General features: G+C 36.4%; 1 protein-coding gene across 2 annotated transcripts in view; it reads left to right on the top strand.

The window, feature by feature from the left end:
- The window catches only part of CEP128 (centrosomal protein 128), a 458,914-nt gene that overhangs the window by 191,638 nt on the left and 248,061 nt on the right, over positions 1-19,215 (top strand). For both annotated transcript variants that reach the window (XM_017505934.2, XM_037730456.1), the window contains exon 17: positions 14,390-14,566. In XM_017505934.2, coding sequence (XP_017361423.1) covers positions 14,390-14,566 — 177 coding nt within the window. The remainder of the gene's footprint in view (positions 1-14,389; positions 14,567-19,215) is intronic.

Genomic DNA, 19,215 nt, shown 5'->3' with positions numbered 1-19,215 from the left:
TTCTGTGGGTACAGGATAGGGGGGTAGGTGGGCCAAAAGGCAACTTTCAGGCACAAAAACAGGAATTTTTGTTCTCATCTAGGGACATGGGTTTCCAGATTTGTGGGTGCGGCCTTTGCCAGAGAACTGCAACCTCTTTTACCCACTATTTCCATGTGTACTGTCCATATCATTAATTCCCCAAAACATTTGGTATCAGTGTTATTTTAAAGTGTATAAGAATTTTAAACATAAGGTCAGATGAAACATAATCTTAAAGACAAGGTCAGCTCTCAATACCTTATTTTACAGATGAGGTTCTAGCCCAAAGAATTAACTGACTTACCCAAGAGCCCCCAGCTATCCTTGGGTAGAAATGGAAACAGGACTCAAGGTTACCAATCCTGTTCTTTCCGTTGTATCAGAATCAGTAAGAACCATTTCTGGCTTGTGTTATTGGAGATACCCAGCTATCTCATTTAATACATACTTATTTCAATAGCTATGCTTAGTTCTCTTTAGAGGAACTTAATTTCTGTCATTCTTTCAGAAGATGAGAAAAACTTCAATGAAACAATTAAGAGATACTTTAAGATCACAAATTAAGAGACATCTAAGGCTATAGCAATTGATAGGAACTTGTGTTGAATAGACCAAGATGCATAGAAATGCGTTTTTGTTCCTTCCCATGAAATGCTTTAAGTCATTTATAAAGTGACATATAGTAACATTTTAAAGCTGTCATTATGTTGGATAAAAACACTTGAAATCATTTTCTTATACAACATATGGAGCTTTTAAAAAATGGTAATTACAATTCACACTTGCAAGTGTATTTATGGTGCCCATTTTTACAGATGGTGGAAACTGAAGTTGAGAGAATATAGTGACTTGCTCAACATTTCATAGAAACATGGTAGAAACAGGATATGAGCAAACATTCCTTATACTCTTCTCCTTTATTGCCAACAAAATGATTCACGTTTGTGTCTTTTCATTGAACTCTTAGCATTGAATTTAAATTTAGGGTTATTACATTCAACAAATTACCATATACTCTTTTATTTTTTAGTCCAACAAATTTTGGAATGTGAATCATCAATGATTTTGTTAGAAAAATTTAATTAAAACCTGAACTTTCCACATAAAAGATATCTGTAGAGGAAAAAGTGAATCAGTGTTTTTAAACTTTGTGTTTCTAATTTAACCATCTGTTTAGGATTGCTATTTTTTGATGATGTGGAAAAAGATATATGATTGTCAGATGTCTATTCTATGAAGTCCTCACTACTTTGCAAAATCACATTGTCACATTTTTGACTAAGAGGTATTTGATGATAGCAGGCAGAATATTCTGACTTCAGATTTTCCCAGAGAAAATCAGAAAAATAGAAGCAACTGAGCTATTGACTTCTAGCATTTACTTTAATGTTTACACTTTAGGCCATTTTTAGGCAGATTGTGGTCTTTTTTTGGTGCTACAGCTATTTTAAGTTGTGTGAGTAAAATAAAGTTGTAGTTACCACATATTAATTTGGAAGCAAATTTAAACCAGATACTCTAAGTAAACACTAACTAGGATGTTATGAGTAATTTCCTGTCAGATTCCCATCTTCGTAAAAAACAAAACAATAATAAAAAAAAATAAAATGGTTGAAGGCAAATGATACATGTTAGGAGTGTTCATTTAAAGTATGTTTAATTGAATGACATGTAGTCATTAAGCCCAGAGTAGTACTTGACTTTTACAGAGAGTAGGCTGAGATTACAGTGCTTCCCATTTATGAAACATGATGTCAGATGTTAAGAAAAAAGTTTAGAATGTAAAAATGAAGTGAATATACAATGGGAAGGGAGAGGCTGCATTTATATGTGTAGCTGTGGCAGAGAGAGGGGAAAAACATAAAGGTGGATAGAAGTACTTCTGGTTTCTACTTTCTGAATTAGAACACAGCTATGGTGAAGCTTTTTTGAAATGATTCAATTGGCAATGACTTTTCTACCAACTTTTTACAATCAAAGAGGTTGATTTTAAGTGAATTCTAGGAGTAAAGGCAAAGTTTACAAGTTGTACCCACCCATGACTTGGACTTGATTAAGAGGCCTGTCATTTAATCCTTAACTCACTGAGGGATTGATAACTATAAGGGTATAGAGGAGAAATCAAATGTGTTCTGCACTTTCCATTAAAATCCTTTACTATTAGCTTGATTTCATTTACTTCCACAGTTGTGAGTGATCCCCATAGTGTTGGTATCAGGCTAAATAATGGTATATACCATTGGTTGAGGTATAAAAAGCCAATGGAATAGACCACATGAAAGTTCTGTATCACATCTGTTTCAGTGCCTTGCCTGCGGTTAAGCAGTCTTTGCTGGCTCTGGTTGACCCTTAAAGAGAACATACAGTGAATGTCTGGATTTGTTTTCATTTAGTTTCTCTTATATCAGCATTTAAATTGCTTATTGACTCAATTCATTTTGTTGTTTAATGTTGAACAAGCAATATTCAATACATTTTAGGAAAAACACCTAGGAGGTGCTTGTTATATACATGTTATTTTATTTGGACGTTCATTTTTAAGCTTAAAAATATTCTTTCATAAGAATAAATGCAAGTTTCAGTATCCTTTAAGAAAAAAAAAAGAGGAGAAGAAATCTTGATGGTTATTAAAGACACTGTGAGAGGGGGCGGGGGGTGCCAAGATGGCCCAGAAAAGCTATCAGGGGAATGCAGCTCCCAGTGAATGAGACACAGAGGGCTAGAGGACTTCACAATTCCAAATGAGGTACCAGATTTATTTCTGTGGGACTGACTAGGGCATTGAAAATAGGCCCAGGGAAGGAGCTGCAGGGCAAGAGCCGCCCAGGGGGAGACATCAAGGTGGGGCACGTCCCCACCTGAAACATGCAGCCGGCTTGGAGGGTTGGGGGCCTAACCCCCTCCGTGCTCTGATTCACATTCTATGCTTACCTCATTCCTCCTGCAACCCACGGTCCACGAGAGCCCTGCCAGATGGTGGGGCACCGTGAGTAGTTGATGCAAATCTGAGTAGCCACTACCTCTGGGCGTGGCAGGTTGTCACAGGAACCTGGGCAGGAGTTTGGACTAATGCCAATGAGACAGACTGTCCCACAGAGGGAGGCAGAGTTGAAAGCACGGAAACAGATCGTAAGGTCTGGTAGGCCCCACCTTCACAGAATTCAAACTGAAGCCCTTGCTAGAGAGCTTGGCAGTAAACATACCAGCTTCACCCCAACCAGGAAGATCTAGGTGGGGAAGGAGAGACACCATTGGGAAGGCAGGACCAATCTCACCTGCAAACAAACTCCAGGGAAGGACCACCCACCCAACAACCTGACTGAACCCGAGAGCCCAGCAATGCCCTCTACAGGCCAAAAAAGATACAGCTCCAACCTCAACAGAAAAAAGTCCACTCAGAGACTCCTCCTGAAATCACCAGTTTCAAAGATTAAAGGGAAATAAATCCATGAAGATGGGAAAAAACAGTGCAAAAAGGATGAAACCATCACAGAACAGAACACCTCTTCTCCCTGGGATCACAACTCTTCACTATCAAGGGAACAAAAAAAGAGAATGAATTTGACGAATTGACAGAAGCAGACGTCAGAAGGTGGGTAATAACAAACTTCTCTGAGTTAAAAGATTGTGTTCTTACCTAATACAAAGAAACTAAGAACCTTGAAAAAAGGTTGGATGAAATGCTAACTAGAATAACAAGCTTAGAGAAGAACATAAACGACTTGATGGAGCTGAAAAACACAGCACGAGAACTTTGTGAGGCATACACGTTTCAACAGCCAAATCGATCAAGCAGAAGAAAGGATATCAGAGCTAGAAGATCAAATCAATGAAATAAAATGAGAAGGCAAGATTAGAGAAAAAAGAGTGAAAAGAAATGAACAAAGCCTCCAAGAACTTTGGGATTATATGAAAAGACCTAATCTACGCTTGATCGGCATACCTGAATATGACAGGGAGAATGAATTCAAGTTGGAAAACACCCTTCAAGATATTATACAAGAGAACTTTCCCAACCTAACAAGGCAGGCCAACATTCAAATCCAGGAAATACAGAGAACCCCACAAAGATATTCCTCAAGAAGAGCAACCCCAAGGCACATCATTGTCAGATTCACCAGGGTTGAAATGAAGGAAATAATCCTAAGGGTAGGCAGCCAGAGAGAAAGGTTGAGTCACCCACAAAGGAAAGACCATCAGACTCACAGCAGATCTCTTGGCAGAAACCTTGAAAGCTAGAAGAGAGTGGGGGCTAGTATTAAGCATTCTTAAAGAAAAGAGCTTTCAACCCAGAATTTCGTATCCAGCCAAACTAAGCTTCATAAGCACATAAACCAGTAAATCTGGAAGAAATGGATAAATTCCTGGACACTTGTACACTCCCAAGACTAAGCCAAGAAGAAGTTGAAACCCTGAATAGACCAATAGCAAGGTCTGAAGTCGAGGCAGCAATTAATAGCCTACCAACCAAAAAAAGTCCAGGACCAGATGGGTGCAGAGCTGAATTCTACCAGACATACAAAGAGGAGCTGGTACCATTGCTGTTGAAACTATTCCAAACAGTGCAAAAAGAGGGAATCCTCCCTAACTCTATGAGACCAACGTCATCCTGATACCAAAATCTGGCAGAGACACAACTAAAAAAGAAAACTACAGGCCAGTATCCATGTAGAAATCTTCAATGAAATACTGGCAAACAGAATCCAACAGCACATCAAAAAGCTTATCCACCACGATCAAGTAGTCTTCAGCTTGGGGATGCAAGGCTGGTTCAACACACGTAAATCTATAAATGTAATTCACCTCATAAACAAAACCAGGGACAAAAACCACATGATTATCTCAATAGATGCAGAGAAGACCTTTGACAAAATTCAACAGGCCTTTATGATAAAAACTCACAATAAACTAGATGTCAATGGAACGTATCTCAAAATAATAAGAGCTATTTATGACAAACCTACAGCCAATATCATACTGAATGGGCAAAATTTAGAAGCATTTCGTTTAAATACTGTCACTAGACAAGAATGCCGTCTCTCACCGCTCCTATTCAATATAGTATTGGAAGTTCTAGCCAGAGCAGTTAGGCAAGAAAAAGAAATAAAGGGCATTCAATTAGGAAAAGAAGAAGTCAAACTGTCTCTATTTGTAGATGACATGATTGTGTATTTAGAAGACCCCATCATCTCAGCCCAAAACCCCCTTAAGCTGATAAGTGACTTCGGCAAAGTCTCAGGATACAAAATCAATGTGCAGAAATCACAAGCATTCCTATACACCAATAACAGACAAACAGAGAGCCAAATAATGAGTGAACTCCCATTTACAATTGCTACAAAGAGAATAAAATACCTAGGAATACAACTAATAACACAGGAGGTAAAAGAACTCTTCAAGGAGAACTTCAAACCACTGATCAAGGAAATAAGAGAGGACACAAACAGATGGAAAAACATTCCATGCTCATGGTTAGGAAGAATCAATATCATGAAAATGGCCATACTGCCCAAAGTAACTTATAGATTCAGTGCTATCCCCATCAAGCTACCAGTGACCTTCACAGAACTGGAAAAAAACCACTTTAAACTTCATATGGAACCAAAAGAGAGCCCGCAGAGCCATGACAATCCTAAGCAAAAAGGACAAAGCTGGAGGCATCACGCTACCTGACTTCAAACTATACCACAAGGCTACCATAATCAAAACAGCATGGTACTGGTACCAGTGGAACAGAATAGAGTCCTCAGAAGCAATGCCACACATCTAAAACCATCTGATCTTTGATAAACTAGACAAAAACAAACAATGGGGAAAGGATTCCCTGTTTAATATGCGGTGTTGGGAAAACTGGTTAGCCGTAAGCGGGAAGCTGAAACTGGACCCCTTCCTTACACTTTATACAAAAATTAACTGCAGATGGATTAAGGATTTAAACACAACAACTAATACCATAAAAACCCTAGAAGAAAACCTAGGCAAAACAATTCAGGACATAGGCACAGGCACAGACTTCATGACTAAAACACCAAAAGCAATGGCAACAAAAGCCAAAATAGACAAATGGGACCTAATTAAACTTAAGAGCTTCTGCACAGCAAAAAAAACCAATCTAGAGTAAACCAGCGGCCAACAGCATGGGAAAACATTTTTGCAATCTACCCATCAGACAAAGGGCTAAGATCCAGAATCTGCAAAGAACTAAAGCAGATTTACAAGAAAAAAAACAAACCCATTCAAAAGTGGGTGAAGGATATGAACAGACACTTTTCAGAAGAGGACAAATATGTGGCCGACAAACATGGGAAAATGCTCATCATCACTGGTCATTAGAGAAATGCAAATCAAAACCGCATCGAGATACCATCTCATGCCAGTTAGAATGGTGATCATTAAAAAATCTGGAGACAACAGATGCTGGAAAGGATGTGGAGAAAAAGGAACACTTTTACATTGTTAGTGGGAGTGTAAATTAGTTCAACCATTGTGGAAGACAGTGTGGCGATTCCTCAAGGATGTAGAAATAGAAATTCCATTTGACCCAGCAATGCCATTACTGGGTGTATACTCAAAGGATTATAAATTGTCTGTCATAAAGACACACACACACGTATGTTCATTGTGGCACTGTTTACAATAGCAAAGACCTAGAACCAACCCAAATGCCCATCGATGATTGACTGGACAAAAAATGTGGCACATATACACCATGGAATACTACGCAGCCATAAAAAATGATTAGTTCATGTCCTTTGTAGAGACATGGATGAATGTAGAAACCATCATTCTCAGCAAACTGACAAAAGAACAGAAAAACACTGCATGTTTTCATTCATAAGCAGGTGATGAACAATGAGAACACTTGGGCACAGGGAAGGGAACAACATTGACTGGGCTAGGTGGGGGCTTGGAGGGGAGGGAAGGGACAGTGAGGGGGGTCGGTGAGGATGGGGAGGGTAGCAACTGGAGAAATGCCTGATGTAGGAAATGGGGGAGGGGGGGAAGGAGACAGCAAACCACCATGGCATGTGTGTACCTATGCAACAGTACTGCAGGATGCAGGATGTGCCCATGTACCCCAGAGCCCAAATGCAATTAAATAAAAAAAGAAACTGTAACCTTATAAATACTTCTCTCAAGATGAATGATAATTTTATTCTTTTGAAAATTAAACAGTGTTTGTTCCAAATGCATAATTTGAAACTCTAGTTTCCAGTTTGTTCCCTTGTCCATATTTTGTTTCAGAAATAGAAATGGGTCAAAAAGTGCTGATTTTTAAATATTGCATGTTATTTCTATTTCCAGGCATTTGTCTTGAGAGAAATGTGTAATAAGTAAAAACCTTAATGAATGCATAAAGCATCATTTAGAAGGTATTTTTATTTTAGCTTTGAATATCAATTTCTAGGAATGTGTCCAATATATATCCTAACACCTTTTGATTATGCTGCTAATAGTCTTTGTATTGCTCAATACTTTCCTAGAAAAAGATACTGAAAAGCCTGAGGCAGAATAATTTTTTTTAATGGGGTTAAAAGTTTGAATTAGAATTTTCATTTTTTTGATTCTGGTTTATGGAAACAAACTTTTGTAAGCTTGCCTAAGACCAGGTTATACGTTGGAAAGCCTTTCACATTAAAGTTTTTATCTGCATCAAATCTTATAGCCAGTGTTTCGATACACCATCCCTTTTCTCTGTTAGGTCCATTGTTTTACTGAGGCTCTTGCATACTCTTAACACAATGTTAATCATAACTTCTTCCCCTCCTTTGAAGGAAATAGCATAAAGCACTCCTCTGCTTATCAGAGGAGAAGGAAGAGAGTGTATCCAACCCACAAATAGTAGCATTTTCGTTTTAGAAGCCAAACTTAGAGTAGGATTTACAGTGTTCCTTTGCCTGTTAAATACATGTAAAGAACCAGCTCATTGTCTCACACATGGAAACATATTTAGTTCATCAGCAAATCTTATTGAATCTACTTTAAAATTGAGTCTGCATCTGATTACTTCTTACCACTTCCAGGGTGCTCATTATTGTGATACCCTCTTGATAGTTACAATAGCCTGCTACTGACAAGATGATTACCCTCCATGGATTAAATCATTAACTGTGGCAACAAAAGAAAACCAGCTTACTGTGGGACAAAACGTTATTTGAGTTCAGAGATTAAAAATTTCTTGGGACTTTTAAAAATTGTTGTATTGTTGGTTCTACGCTTGCCACATTTAATATGCTCAAAAAATGCTTGTCAATGAGTACAACATAAAAGCTGATATGTGTCCCAACAAGATTGATCAAATGACTGCTATGTGAGACAGTCTAGTAGGGGCGGGAATATTTAAATAAAGGATAAGATTTTCACATTAGAGGAATGCAGTCTGATGGGGAGACAGGCATAGAAGACACACAGAGTAGTGAGTGGCATAGCAGAAATTTTATAAAGAGGTTATAGATTGCAATGCCTTTCATGCTCAAGTTTTAACCTTCATCAAATCTTATAGCCAGTGTTTCCATTTGCCATTTCTTTTTTCCATTAGTTCTCTTGTTTTACCAAGGCTCTTACATGCTCTTAACACACTATTAATCATAACTTCTTATGGTAGCACAGAGAAGGAGCACCTAATATTCTTGTGTAAGAACTCAGATAATCTTTCATTGTTATAACATCCATGTGGATGCAGAAGGAGAGGTGTGTTACTAGTCTTTTATATTGAATTAGGAATTCCCCTTCCTTTGCCTGTGTATTCCTGAGAAGAGTTCCCCAGAGGGCGAATGATACACATTGGATGAATCCATGGAGATTTTTGAAATTCATCTGAACTCTTGAGTTTAGAGTTACTTTTGCTTTGTCTTATTTTTTGATATTTGTCTAAGTATTTCATATAGCCAACTTTTGAGTTTAAGGAGGTCTCCATTGTGTAAAAATCTACTCTTAAGAAATAAGCTTGAAAAAAGTGGTTATGATGTGACCAGCACTTGATGTATTATTTGTTTTTTTTTTTGCCATTTTATAAGACAGTTGAAACTGTTATGTGTAATTTTCGAGCTTAAATTCTTTCCACGTTTCCTATAAAATCCATTGCAGATATCTTCTCTTTTAGTTACTCTTGTATGTAGTTTCTGCCCTGGTTCACATTTCGTGTTGTATGCTAATTTCTTTGCAGCTGAGTGAACTGTTGGTGTAAGAATGTCAGCCTTCTTTAGAGAGTCAGATAAATGGCTTCCAGATAGATCCAATTTTTGTTCAGGATAGCTTCATAATTTGCCTTGTAATATTGGTGTCCTGGATTTAAAGCTTAGATGTAACAGTTATCTTAAGGTACGAAAATAGTCTTCCTCAAAAATTTTTTGGGGATGTGTGCATGTCAGTAGTTTTAACAAGCTGTATTTGCAATAGCTTTGCTTAAATTCCATTAGTTTTAATTTCAGCCTTTAATATTATTTGATTTCTCTCTTTCTCTACCTTTTATCCTATCTTCCCCTACCCTTTGTTGATGTATGTTAAGATGGCCTTGGGACTGAAATATTGTCACACGTGCTTACTCAAGTAGTTTTCAGGGAAGGAAAACCATTACCTTTGTAAATTAATGACTTATTTAGTCATATCACTGTACTTTATTTAACATCATATTTCTGTTTAAGGTTTTTAATGAACTGTTTTTATTTCATGTAATAGCCATATTGTAAATAAAGTGGCATTTCTGGAACTCTTAAGACATTGAAGGAATCTCATAAACTTTTACCAAAGAGATACTATTTTGGACATGCTCTTGTTTTATTGAAGTTTTTATATTTCTGATAAGACCTATCTCCTTATGATCTTTAGCGCCTCTAGGAAAGTGAATGCTCTCAGTTGTAAAGAGCATGCTGAAACATAAATCTATAAATACAACAGCATTTCTTATTTTTTGAATTATAGGTCAGTTTATCAAAACACTCAGCAGTGTGTGTGTGTGTTTATCATGAGATTGTCAGCAGTTTTATGTTTTCTTTATAGTTAAGTGTCAATAATATAAGCCTTTCTTGTCCTAAAATATACTTAAGTGTCAACAATATGAGCCTTTCTTGTCCTAAAATAGAGGCTTCGTAAAACCTTTGCTGTCTTGACGATGGAACTATACCTTGTTTAGTGTGTGACTAGCACACTTTTGAAAATTGGACTAAAGCAGATTTTGTGGGTACACAGGCACTTCTTCAGCATAGATGGATAGCCCCTAAAAGTCTGGGATATTATGCATGTTCAATGTGCTTTTGATTGTGTTCCATTCTGAATATGTCAATATGTCATATATTTTCGTTTATGATAAGGCTCATTCAGAATTTAATTTTTGATTTCTTCTTTTTACTTTAGGACTACATTAGTTACCACATAACCTGCTGAAAACTTTTCTGAATTTTTCACAATGTTTTTCTAAATTCTAATGTTAAAACCTTGGCCTTTCTAGCATTTTAAGAGAGAATACTAGTCAGGGGATCAGGTTATGGGGATGTATTTAATAGGTTCTTTCACTTCAGTCAAGTTACTTTGTCTGAGCTTTAGTTACTTAAAATGTAAAAATAGGGGTTGGTTTATTCTCTGAGTTTCTTTCTCAGACTCAGCCATTGTCTAGGGTATCCTTCTTCTTGGATCTCATAGACTGCTGTAGTCAGCTTAATCTGGCTGCCTTCCTGCTCCAAAAGAAGTTATGTACATTCCCTAGGCTCCAGGCATCTGTGTCCATTCACCCTGAAACACTGAAGTTAGACTTTGTCTTCTGTATTTCTAAGCATTCTCTAAAATAACACATTTTGCCTCTGGTTCTCTAGAAATGTGGTAGCTTTTTGTTAATCTTGTAGAATCAGGGGATATTTGTCCCCTCTGAATTGACCAGAAGACCAGAGAATAGCCTTAATAATGCCTAAATATTATCATCTGCCCTCACTTATTTGAATGCCTCTAAATCTAACAGGATACTTGGATTAACTTTGGCCAATTTCTGGTCCCACCCCTCCTTCAGAATTAGCTGTGTTTACTTAGTCAGCACATCTATTTCTAAAACATGAAACTGGGAGAAAGCACTAATTCATTGGGTACCGTAATTATTCTTCAAATAAATATGCCCAAACCAGAAGAATGGTACAAAAGTAATGACATTTCATGGAAATATTTGTTGACTCTATGAGAGTAGGAATCTGCCTGTCTGTGTCATTTACTCTATCTCCACACTTGATCTTAGCCAAAAGGTCAAGAAGAAATCACTTACTCCATTTCTAGTGCACAAAAGAATGTCTTGTCTAGACTAGCCTTTAGGTAAATATTTGTTGAATGAGGTAATGAATGAAAATGAAATTACAATTGCTGAAGTATGGTATAGAAGAGCTCACTTAACTCTTAGATTTAGGATCTTGGAGTACAAGCAGAAAATGGAGACCACTATGTGTCTGAAACCTAATCAAATAAAATATAGGAGAAAAGAACAGAAACTTTTACCTGGAAGGTTAGAAGGCTTAGTTGGGGTGGAAGATTTGTTTACTTTAATTGTTGCATATAGCTCGGACACTGATGGAGAGAGTTCACAGCTTTGTCAGGTACTCTGTTCCTTGACACTTGAGATGTTCATTTAGAGGTTGGATGGCTCATTTGTCAAAAATGCCAAATAAGGGAATCCTGAAGGAGCAAGTAGTTGAACTTACTGATCTCTAAGGTCATGTGAACCCATAGTCCTATAGTTTTTACTCAAAGAGAGCTTGGACATAGCATGCAACTCTCCCACAGAGGACAGTAAATGGACAATGAAGTTTTCTATGTTTTCTAAAGAGACTGAACTTACAGAGGTTTTTCTGACAATATCAACATTCTCAAGAATATCGAAAGATTGAAATAGTTCTGTCTTCTTATTATAAGAGAAAAGAAATGAAAACCACAGAAAAGTAGTAGTGGAGGAAAGAGAGATGGCTATGAGGGAAATGAGAAAAGAAAGATCAATTATAACATTATTTTGAATTGCTTAGATGTAAAATATGGGCAGTCTTCGAATACGTCAGTAGCCCGATAGGGTATTTATTTTCTTTATTAATATCAGACCGTGAAAATACTGCACCATCAGGAGGCCTTATGTATGTGTGGAAGAAACCTCCTAGCACACCTCAGTAACTTCTGAGGTTATAAGCTTTGCATAACAATTGATGAAATCATCTTTGGCATATTGAATTTGAGTCTTCAAAAAATGTTTAAATCATTTATTCAGCAAAGTGGGAGAGTTTTAAAATGATTAAAAATGTGTTTTGTGGACTCACAAAATTAGCAGTTTATTGGGGGAGATTGGTATACAAGCAAATAATTATATTACATTTTGAAAAAAAAAATTTAAAAATTATGATATACCTAACATGCAATGGGAATGATTTGCTTTGGGAGTTCAGGAAGAAAGGACACAGCATCTTAAAGGATAAACTTAGAAAGATAAGAAGATATAGGTGGTAGATACATAGGAACAGTAGGGAGGCAAGTATCACCTAGAGACTTAGTAATAAGGTTGCTTTCTAATGAGTAAATGATACAGTTGTCAAATACTTTTCAGAGCTGAGATGTTAATTTTTTTAAAAACTCCTAAATGTTAGCAAGACTTGGGAAAATATCAGTAAATCTAAAGAAATGATGTATTAATATCAATTGGTTGGGAAAGTTTGGACAGAACGTCAATGTGGAAAAAGAAGAAAGGGAGACGTACCTCAGCACCCGCCATGCAAACACTGCCTAGAAGAATGGAGCACCCCTGTTACTGTGGTTCATAAATTCCTGATGCATGGTGAGCATGCTGGACTTTGATTAGCCCGATGCTGTTTAAACATTGTTTCATAAAAGAAACTCCCTTTGCTCTAATTTCCTGTTCATTAACCAATAGTCTGATTATAGTTTGCCTTCCCATCTAGATCTGTCTATAGAGAGAAACTGTACTGGTTATGCTGACATGGACATTCTGATTCACATGGTAGTCATGGTTCTCATTGTAAACGAATGTAGTTAATTAAGTGGCTTTCTAGTTCATACACATTAATCTCTTGTGAGCTTATTGTTACTCTGCTGCTGAAAGTACCACTCTGAGTACCAAAAATAAATTTCAGTTCCTAGGTTTACAAAGCTGAGATCCAGACCCGGATGATGAACTAAGGCAAACTCCTCAAGATAAATGTCTCTTGGCTACCAGCCCCATTTTGAAGTAGCACAACTTCAAGCCAAGTTGTACAAGTCAGATGTGGTCTGGGGAGACATATGTAGGCAGATGTAAGTTGCTGTAAGTCATCAAATTCTGAGAGAGTGGAAAGGAGGAAGATGAGGCAAGAGAGAAGTACAGAAGATAGATTATGAAAGGGTCTGTCCTTCCTGGCAGAGGATGTTTCATTTATTTTTAAAGTAAGTTGAATTGAAGGGAAATATCATTTATGTTTCTTTTAGTAAAATATCATTCTGCGTTTCATAATTCTTAATGAGTGGATTTCTTTGTTTTCTTTTCAATTCAGGTTGGGTTTGTTGCTCACATAATTTCTCTGGTTTTGTCGTATTTAAGAGGCCAGATGAAGATGATTAGGTTACAGTGTGATGACTGAAGGTGTCATAGCCAGCTGTCATGGCTTTGGTCCACCATTTAGACATAAAATTCTAGTGATTTTGTTATTTTATTACAAGCCATATGCATTTGGAATTTCTCTAGTCAAGAAACTGTACAATCATAATGATTTAGAATTGTTTTTACCTAGAGTGGGTTCCCAAGTCCTTGTAATCTCTTAAAGGGCTCCTTAGAAACCCCTTTTCATTAAGTAAATAATGACAAGATGAAAAGTACCTCCATCTTTCTTTCAAATTTTCATGATTTAAAAGCATTTATGTGGTATGATTGCATGTGAAAACTTAGACTTTTCCTAAAACTATGTTTTGATGAGATAGTGGTGGTAACACTTATTTTTTTCCTCAAATGAAGAAACTAACATCGTATTTAGCAGTTTATATTTTCTGGTGTTTTACTAATGTTCAGTGAAAGCTCGAAGTCAGTGTCTGACATCAGCTTTTAATCTCTCATTCATTAGTGAGAATATGTTATTAAAATGGGAAAGGATTCTCTTTTCTACTTCTTTTTTTCTTTTTGTTAGAGAATTGTTATGATTTTGTTTGTCAAGTATCTGCTCACCAGTTCCCAAACTGCCCTACTACGGAACCTCTGTAATTTTGCCTCAGTTAATGAGTAGATTAAAGTTTTATTTTAGTAAAGTAACAGGGCTGATGGAGTCAGATTTCTTTTCTAATCCACTTCTTTTAGTTTGTTGAAGTGAGTATTCCTTGCTTCCACTTAATACTAATCAACTTGTTTAATTTCTTGTCAATGACTTAGGAAAAACATATAAGCATTGAAGAAGAGCACTTAAGGAGGATCGAAGAGGCCAGATTGCAGCTCAAGGATCAACTTCTTTGCTTGGAGACTGAACAGGAATCCATCCTTGACGTGATAGGAAAGGAAATTGATGCAGCTTGTAAAACATTCTCCAAGGACTCCATGGAAAAATTAAAAGTAATCCTGAATTCTCATTGCACCTTATATTTTCTGTTAGTTTCCTAATATATAATTATAATAGGATTTTAATATCTGGTAGTCAGATTATTATTATGGAAAGTTTTATGAAACAACATTTTGCATGTTTTTAGAACGAGGCACTGGATCTATTGCACAGTCATGGTGAGAGAATGAGTGGTGTTATTCCATTGTCTCTGTAAAGAAAAAAAAAAGGTCTTATAAGAGAGATAGCCCTTGGAGTCAAGAGGCCTAGAATTTGAGCTTTTCGCTATGACAAGCTATTTTTGTTGTTGTTAGTATATTATTGGCTAACATCTATTGAGTGCTATAGTATAGGTACTGTAGTATACATGATACCTTAGTGTCTCCATTATCCTCTGAAACAACCCTATATTTTAGTTACTCAGATTAAATCCATTTAAGAGAAAGGGAGGTTTGGATGGTTTAAGTAACTTGCCCTTGGCTGTACATCTGGTTAAATGCAAAACTAGGACTTCAAACCTATGGAGTCTAACTCTGGAACCTAAATTAGCAACCACTATTTAATTTAAACAAATTGTATTTAATTTAGTTTTTTTTTTTTTTTAATTTTAACAAATGGAATACTGCTACCCAGTGTATAATCATATTAAAATGATAAATAAAAACAGACGTGATCATGGATGCTCTGAATTCCTTGAAGGTAAGCACTTCTGTCAACTATGGGTTTTGCTGCTATTTTACATACAGATGGCATTACATTGCTTTAATATGTGTAACCGTAATACATTACAGCTGAGCATCATTTACCCCTCTACTGCATTTGATATGATGGCACTCACATTTTGATATTATGCTGAAATGCTTTTTATTTTTCAGGAGTTTCTACGATTTATTTTGACATTTATTTGTCTTTTTCCTCTTCTAAAATGACCTTCCTTTCTCATGCTACTGTGTTCCCCTCTTTTTTTCTTGCTATTTCTCTCTGCCTTCTTATCTCTCATAAATTGTGTTTAAGAGAAAATATAATTCTCTTGAAGTCAAGGCTTTTTTAGATTTTGACTTTAATGGAAATATTTTAACAAATAGACTTTGGTAGAGTTGATGGAATTTTTACAATATGTATTCCCATTTATATATATTTTTAAGTTCAGGTATTAGTTTGAAAAACTATGAATCTAATATGAGAAGTAATTGGCTTTAGGGGAAAAACTAACTTTTTTAGAGCTATTGTAGGGCCCATTATAATTCTGACTTATTTTTTTTCCTGTCTAATGCTGCTTTTTAAATTTAAAACTTGTCATATTTGCATTAATTTGATGAATGTGTAGCTTTGAAAATCCTAATTTTTATCTAGAAGTATATATTAGCAGTGCAATATTTATTCTATATTTAAATGTTTGTAACAGGATGGTTTGTTTTCAATCATGTGGAAAGTTAAAATGAAAACATTTGGATCATGTTATAAGATATACATACATATATATATACACACACACACACATATATTTATAGGTACACACATAAATGCGTATATATACACCTTGTTATGGGCAATTGCAGGCAAAACATGATGTGCAGATAGCAGATTGTTTAAATATTTTATTTCTTTATGAACCACAAATTATCCTTCCAAAATATTCCAAAAAACATCCAATTTTTTTATAGGCTTTCAGACATAGAGTGACTGTAGTAATGAGTTTTACACTTCTTCCCCTAGAGAAAGGCTAATTCAATCCAAGTTTTGGGTGGAAAGTAAATCTAAAAGAAAGGAAATTCTATTATTTTTTAAAGAGTCAATTATTTTTTCTTTGTGGGACTCTTCATTAGTAACTTCTGTTATTTTGTTGCTATAAACCTGGGGAAAAAAATGAAATGCTTAAGAATATAACATTCAAGAAACATAAGAAACCACCCAGGGGTGTGGTAAAGATAAAATTTATTATTTGCTTTATAGTTCTGAGAGACTGTGGAAGAATCTAAAGTGTTTTCAAAAAAGGAATAATTCCATTTAGTCATTTCTTGATTCCTGAAATATTGCTGATGAGATTTTCAGCCATTGTATGTAGAGAGAGTAACAGTGCTATGGAATAGATTGGAAAATCAATATGTAATAAATGAGTTTGAGAAAAGTCCTGGACAATGTTGATGTTATTTTTAATTACATTTTTCTTTTTCAAGTCACTGTATTTGTTACTTATTCCACTTTAGTTAATGCATGTGTTTGACAATGAAATATAGACATACAATACATCACTACAATTATGAAACAATTAGAAAAGTGTCTGAATTAAAGATGTATCATTCTCATAGGCCAGTATTTTGATAATTCAAGAGTTCAAGTAAATAGATTAGCTCTGCACTGCACTTATTTTAGTTCCTCTCTTTCCATAACACTTGGTCTGAGTATTCATTCAGTTTTAGAGTGTGAAGAGGATGGGCTTTGGATCAAGACAGGTATAGGTTCACATTGGAAGTCATTGCGAATTTCTAATATATGACCTTGGATAAGTTATGTAGACTCTTTTGTCTCTAAGAATTCATGTCCCCAATTATTTATTATTATTATTATTTGAGACAGAGTTTTGCTCTTATTGCCCAGGCTGGAGTGGAATGGCAAGATCTCGGCTCACCTCAACCTCTGCCTCCCAGGCTCAAGGAAATCTCCTGCCTCAGCCTCCTGAGTAGCTGGGATTACAGACATGCACCACCATGCCCAGCTATTTTTGTATTTTTAGTAGAGACGGGGTTTCTCCATGTTGGTCAGGCTGGTCTCGAACTCCCGATCCCAGGCAATCCGCTTGCCTCAGCCTCCCAGAGTGCTGGGATTACAGGTGTGAGCCACCGCTCTAGGCCCATGTCCTCAATTATAAGTTCACTCATTGAGAAGATAAAGTAAGATAAAATATAGAGGGTGCATATATATATATATGTATATTTTTTTGAGATGAAGTCCCACTCTGTCGCCAGGCTAACATTCAATGGTGTGATCTTGGTTCACTGCACTTTGCCTTCCAGGCTCAAGCGATTCTCCTGCCTCAGCCTCCCGAGTAGCTGGGATTTTTACAGGCACCCACCACCATACCTGGCTAATTTTTGTATTTTTAGTAGAGTTGGAATTTCACCATGTTGGCCAGGATGGTCTCGATCTCCTGACCTTGTGATCCACCCCCCTTGACTTCCCAAAGTGCTGGGATTACAGGCGTGAGCCACTGCACCTGGCCAGAAGGTACATATTATAGGGTCACATATCTTGCACTTAGTAGATACTCAATTAATGTTGCCTATCATTATTTTGTAGTGCCTATTTTTGTAACATGTTCACAAATACATATGGCTTCTCTTTCTTTATATTTTTAAGGACAAATGCCTGTTATAGTGCTCTTATAATAGACCTTGAAGCCTATTTATTGATAGCGACATCTTGATATGCAGTAGCAGCGGTGTATTATGTTCTCTATGCCAGACACGGTGCTGAAAACTCACCATTTGTTAATTGGTTAAGGCTATCTTCTTAAACATGAGGCTATAGATAAATCTGTAAAGCAAATAATAACATATGAACATTACTGTACTTATATCCAGTTATCTTTTACTGTGATATTAAACATTAATATCTTAGGCCACAGAAGATTTAATTGGCATGTATGATATACATGAATGAAAAAGAAAATAATTAAAGTATATTCTAATCAGTATTAAATGGATGTTTGCAAATATTCAGCAACACAATAAAGAGTTGGAAGAGGAAGAATATACTGTGAACTAGGGTGATTAGGGAAAATTTCATTGAAGAGGCAGGGAGGACATGAGGATTGGGTGAGATTTAGATAGAGAGAAAGGTGGATGAGGGAAAACTGAATATAAGAATACAATATTCACCGGGCGTATTGGCTCTCGCCTGTAATCCCAGAACTTTAGGAGGCCGAGGCAGGTGGATCATGAGGTCAAGAGTTCGAGACCAGCCTGGCCAACATGATGAAACCCCATCTCTACTAAGAATATAAAAATTAGCCAGATGTGGTGGTGTGTGCCTATAGTCCCAGCTACTCTAGAGGCTGAGGCCGGAGAATCACTTGAACTCGGGAGTTAGAGGTTGCCGTGAGCCAAGATCTCGCCATTGCAATCCAGCCTGGGCAACAGAGCGATACTGTGTCTCGAAAAATAAAAGAATACAATATTAATGTGTGTGGTATGTGGTAGAGACTCAATATGCTTTCAGCATTTGTCTGAATGAGTTAATATTCCTGACAAAGAAGCAGTGTGCACATAGCTCAGGAGGTATGGAAGTTTTTGAGAAAAGGAATAGACATCTCTATGTAGAGGGATAGGATATTTTTAAACAGGCAAATTTGAGAAAGAGGTCTTCAAAAATATTATTCGTAACACAGAGCTCAACGAAAGCACGAACTGAGAAAAACCTTCTGTATTTGCAATTATAAAGTCATTGCCAACTTTGAATACAGTTGTACTTTAGTAATAAAGCCAGATGCATGGGATTTTATAAATGAATTGGCGTGAAGGAAGTCAAGGCAGCTAGTATAGATGACCTATTATTGTAGCATTTTGTTATTATTTTGAAATACAAAGCAATACTTGTGTGAAGTCATGTCGGTGAGTTTCTGTCGATTGACACCATTGATGAGACAAAATGTCCCTTTTAGGGC

This window comes from Cebus imitator, unplaced genomic scaffold (genome assembly GCF_001604975.1).
Source record: "Cebus imitator isolate Cc_AM_T3 unplaced genomic scaffold, Cebus_imitator-1.0 Scaffold345, whole genome shotgun sequence".
Taxonomy (NCBI): Eukaryota; Metazoa; Chordata; class Mammalia; order Primates; family Cebidae; genus Cebus; species Cebus imitator.
Note: the sequence above shows the minus strand (reverse complement) of the source record. Positions and strands in the feature narration are given on the sequence as shown.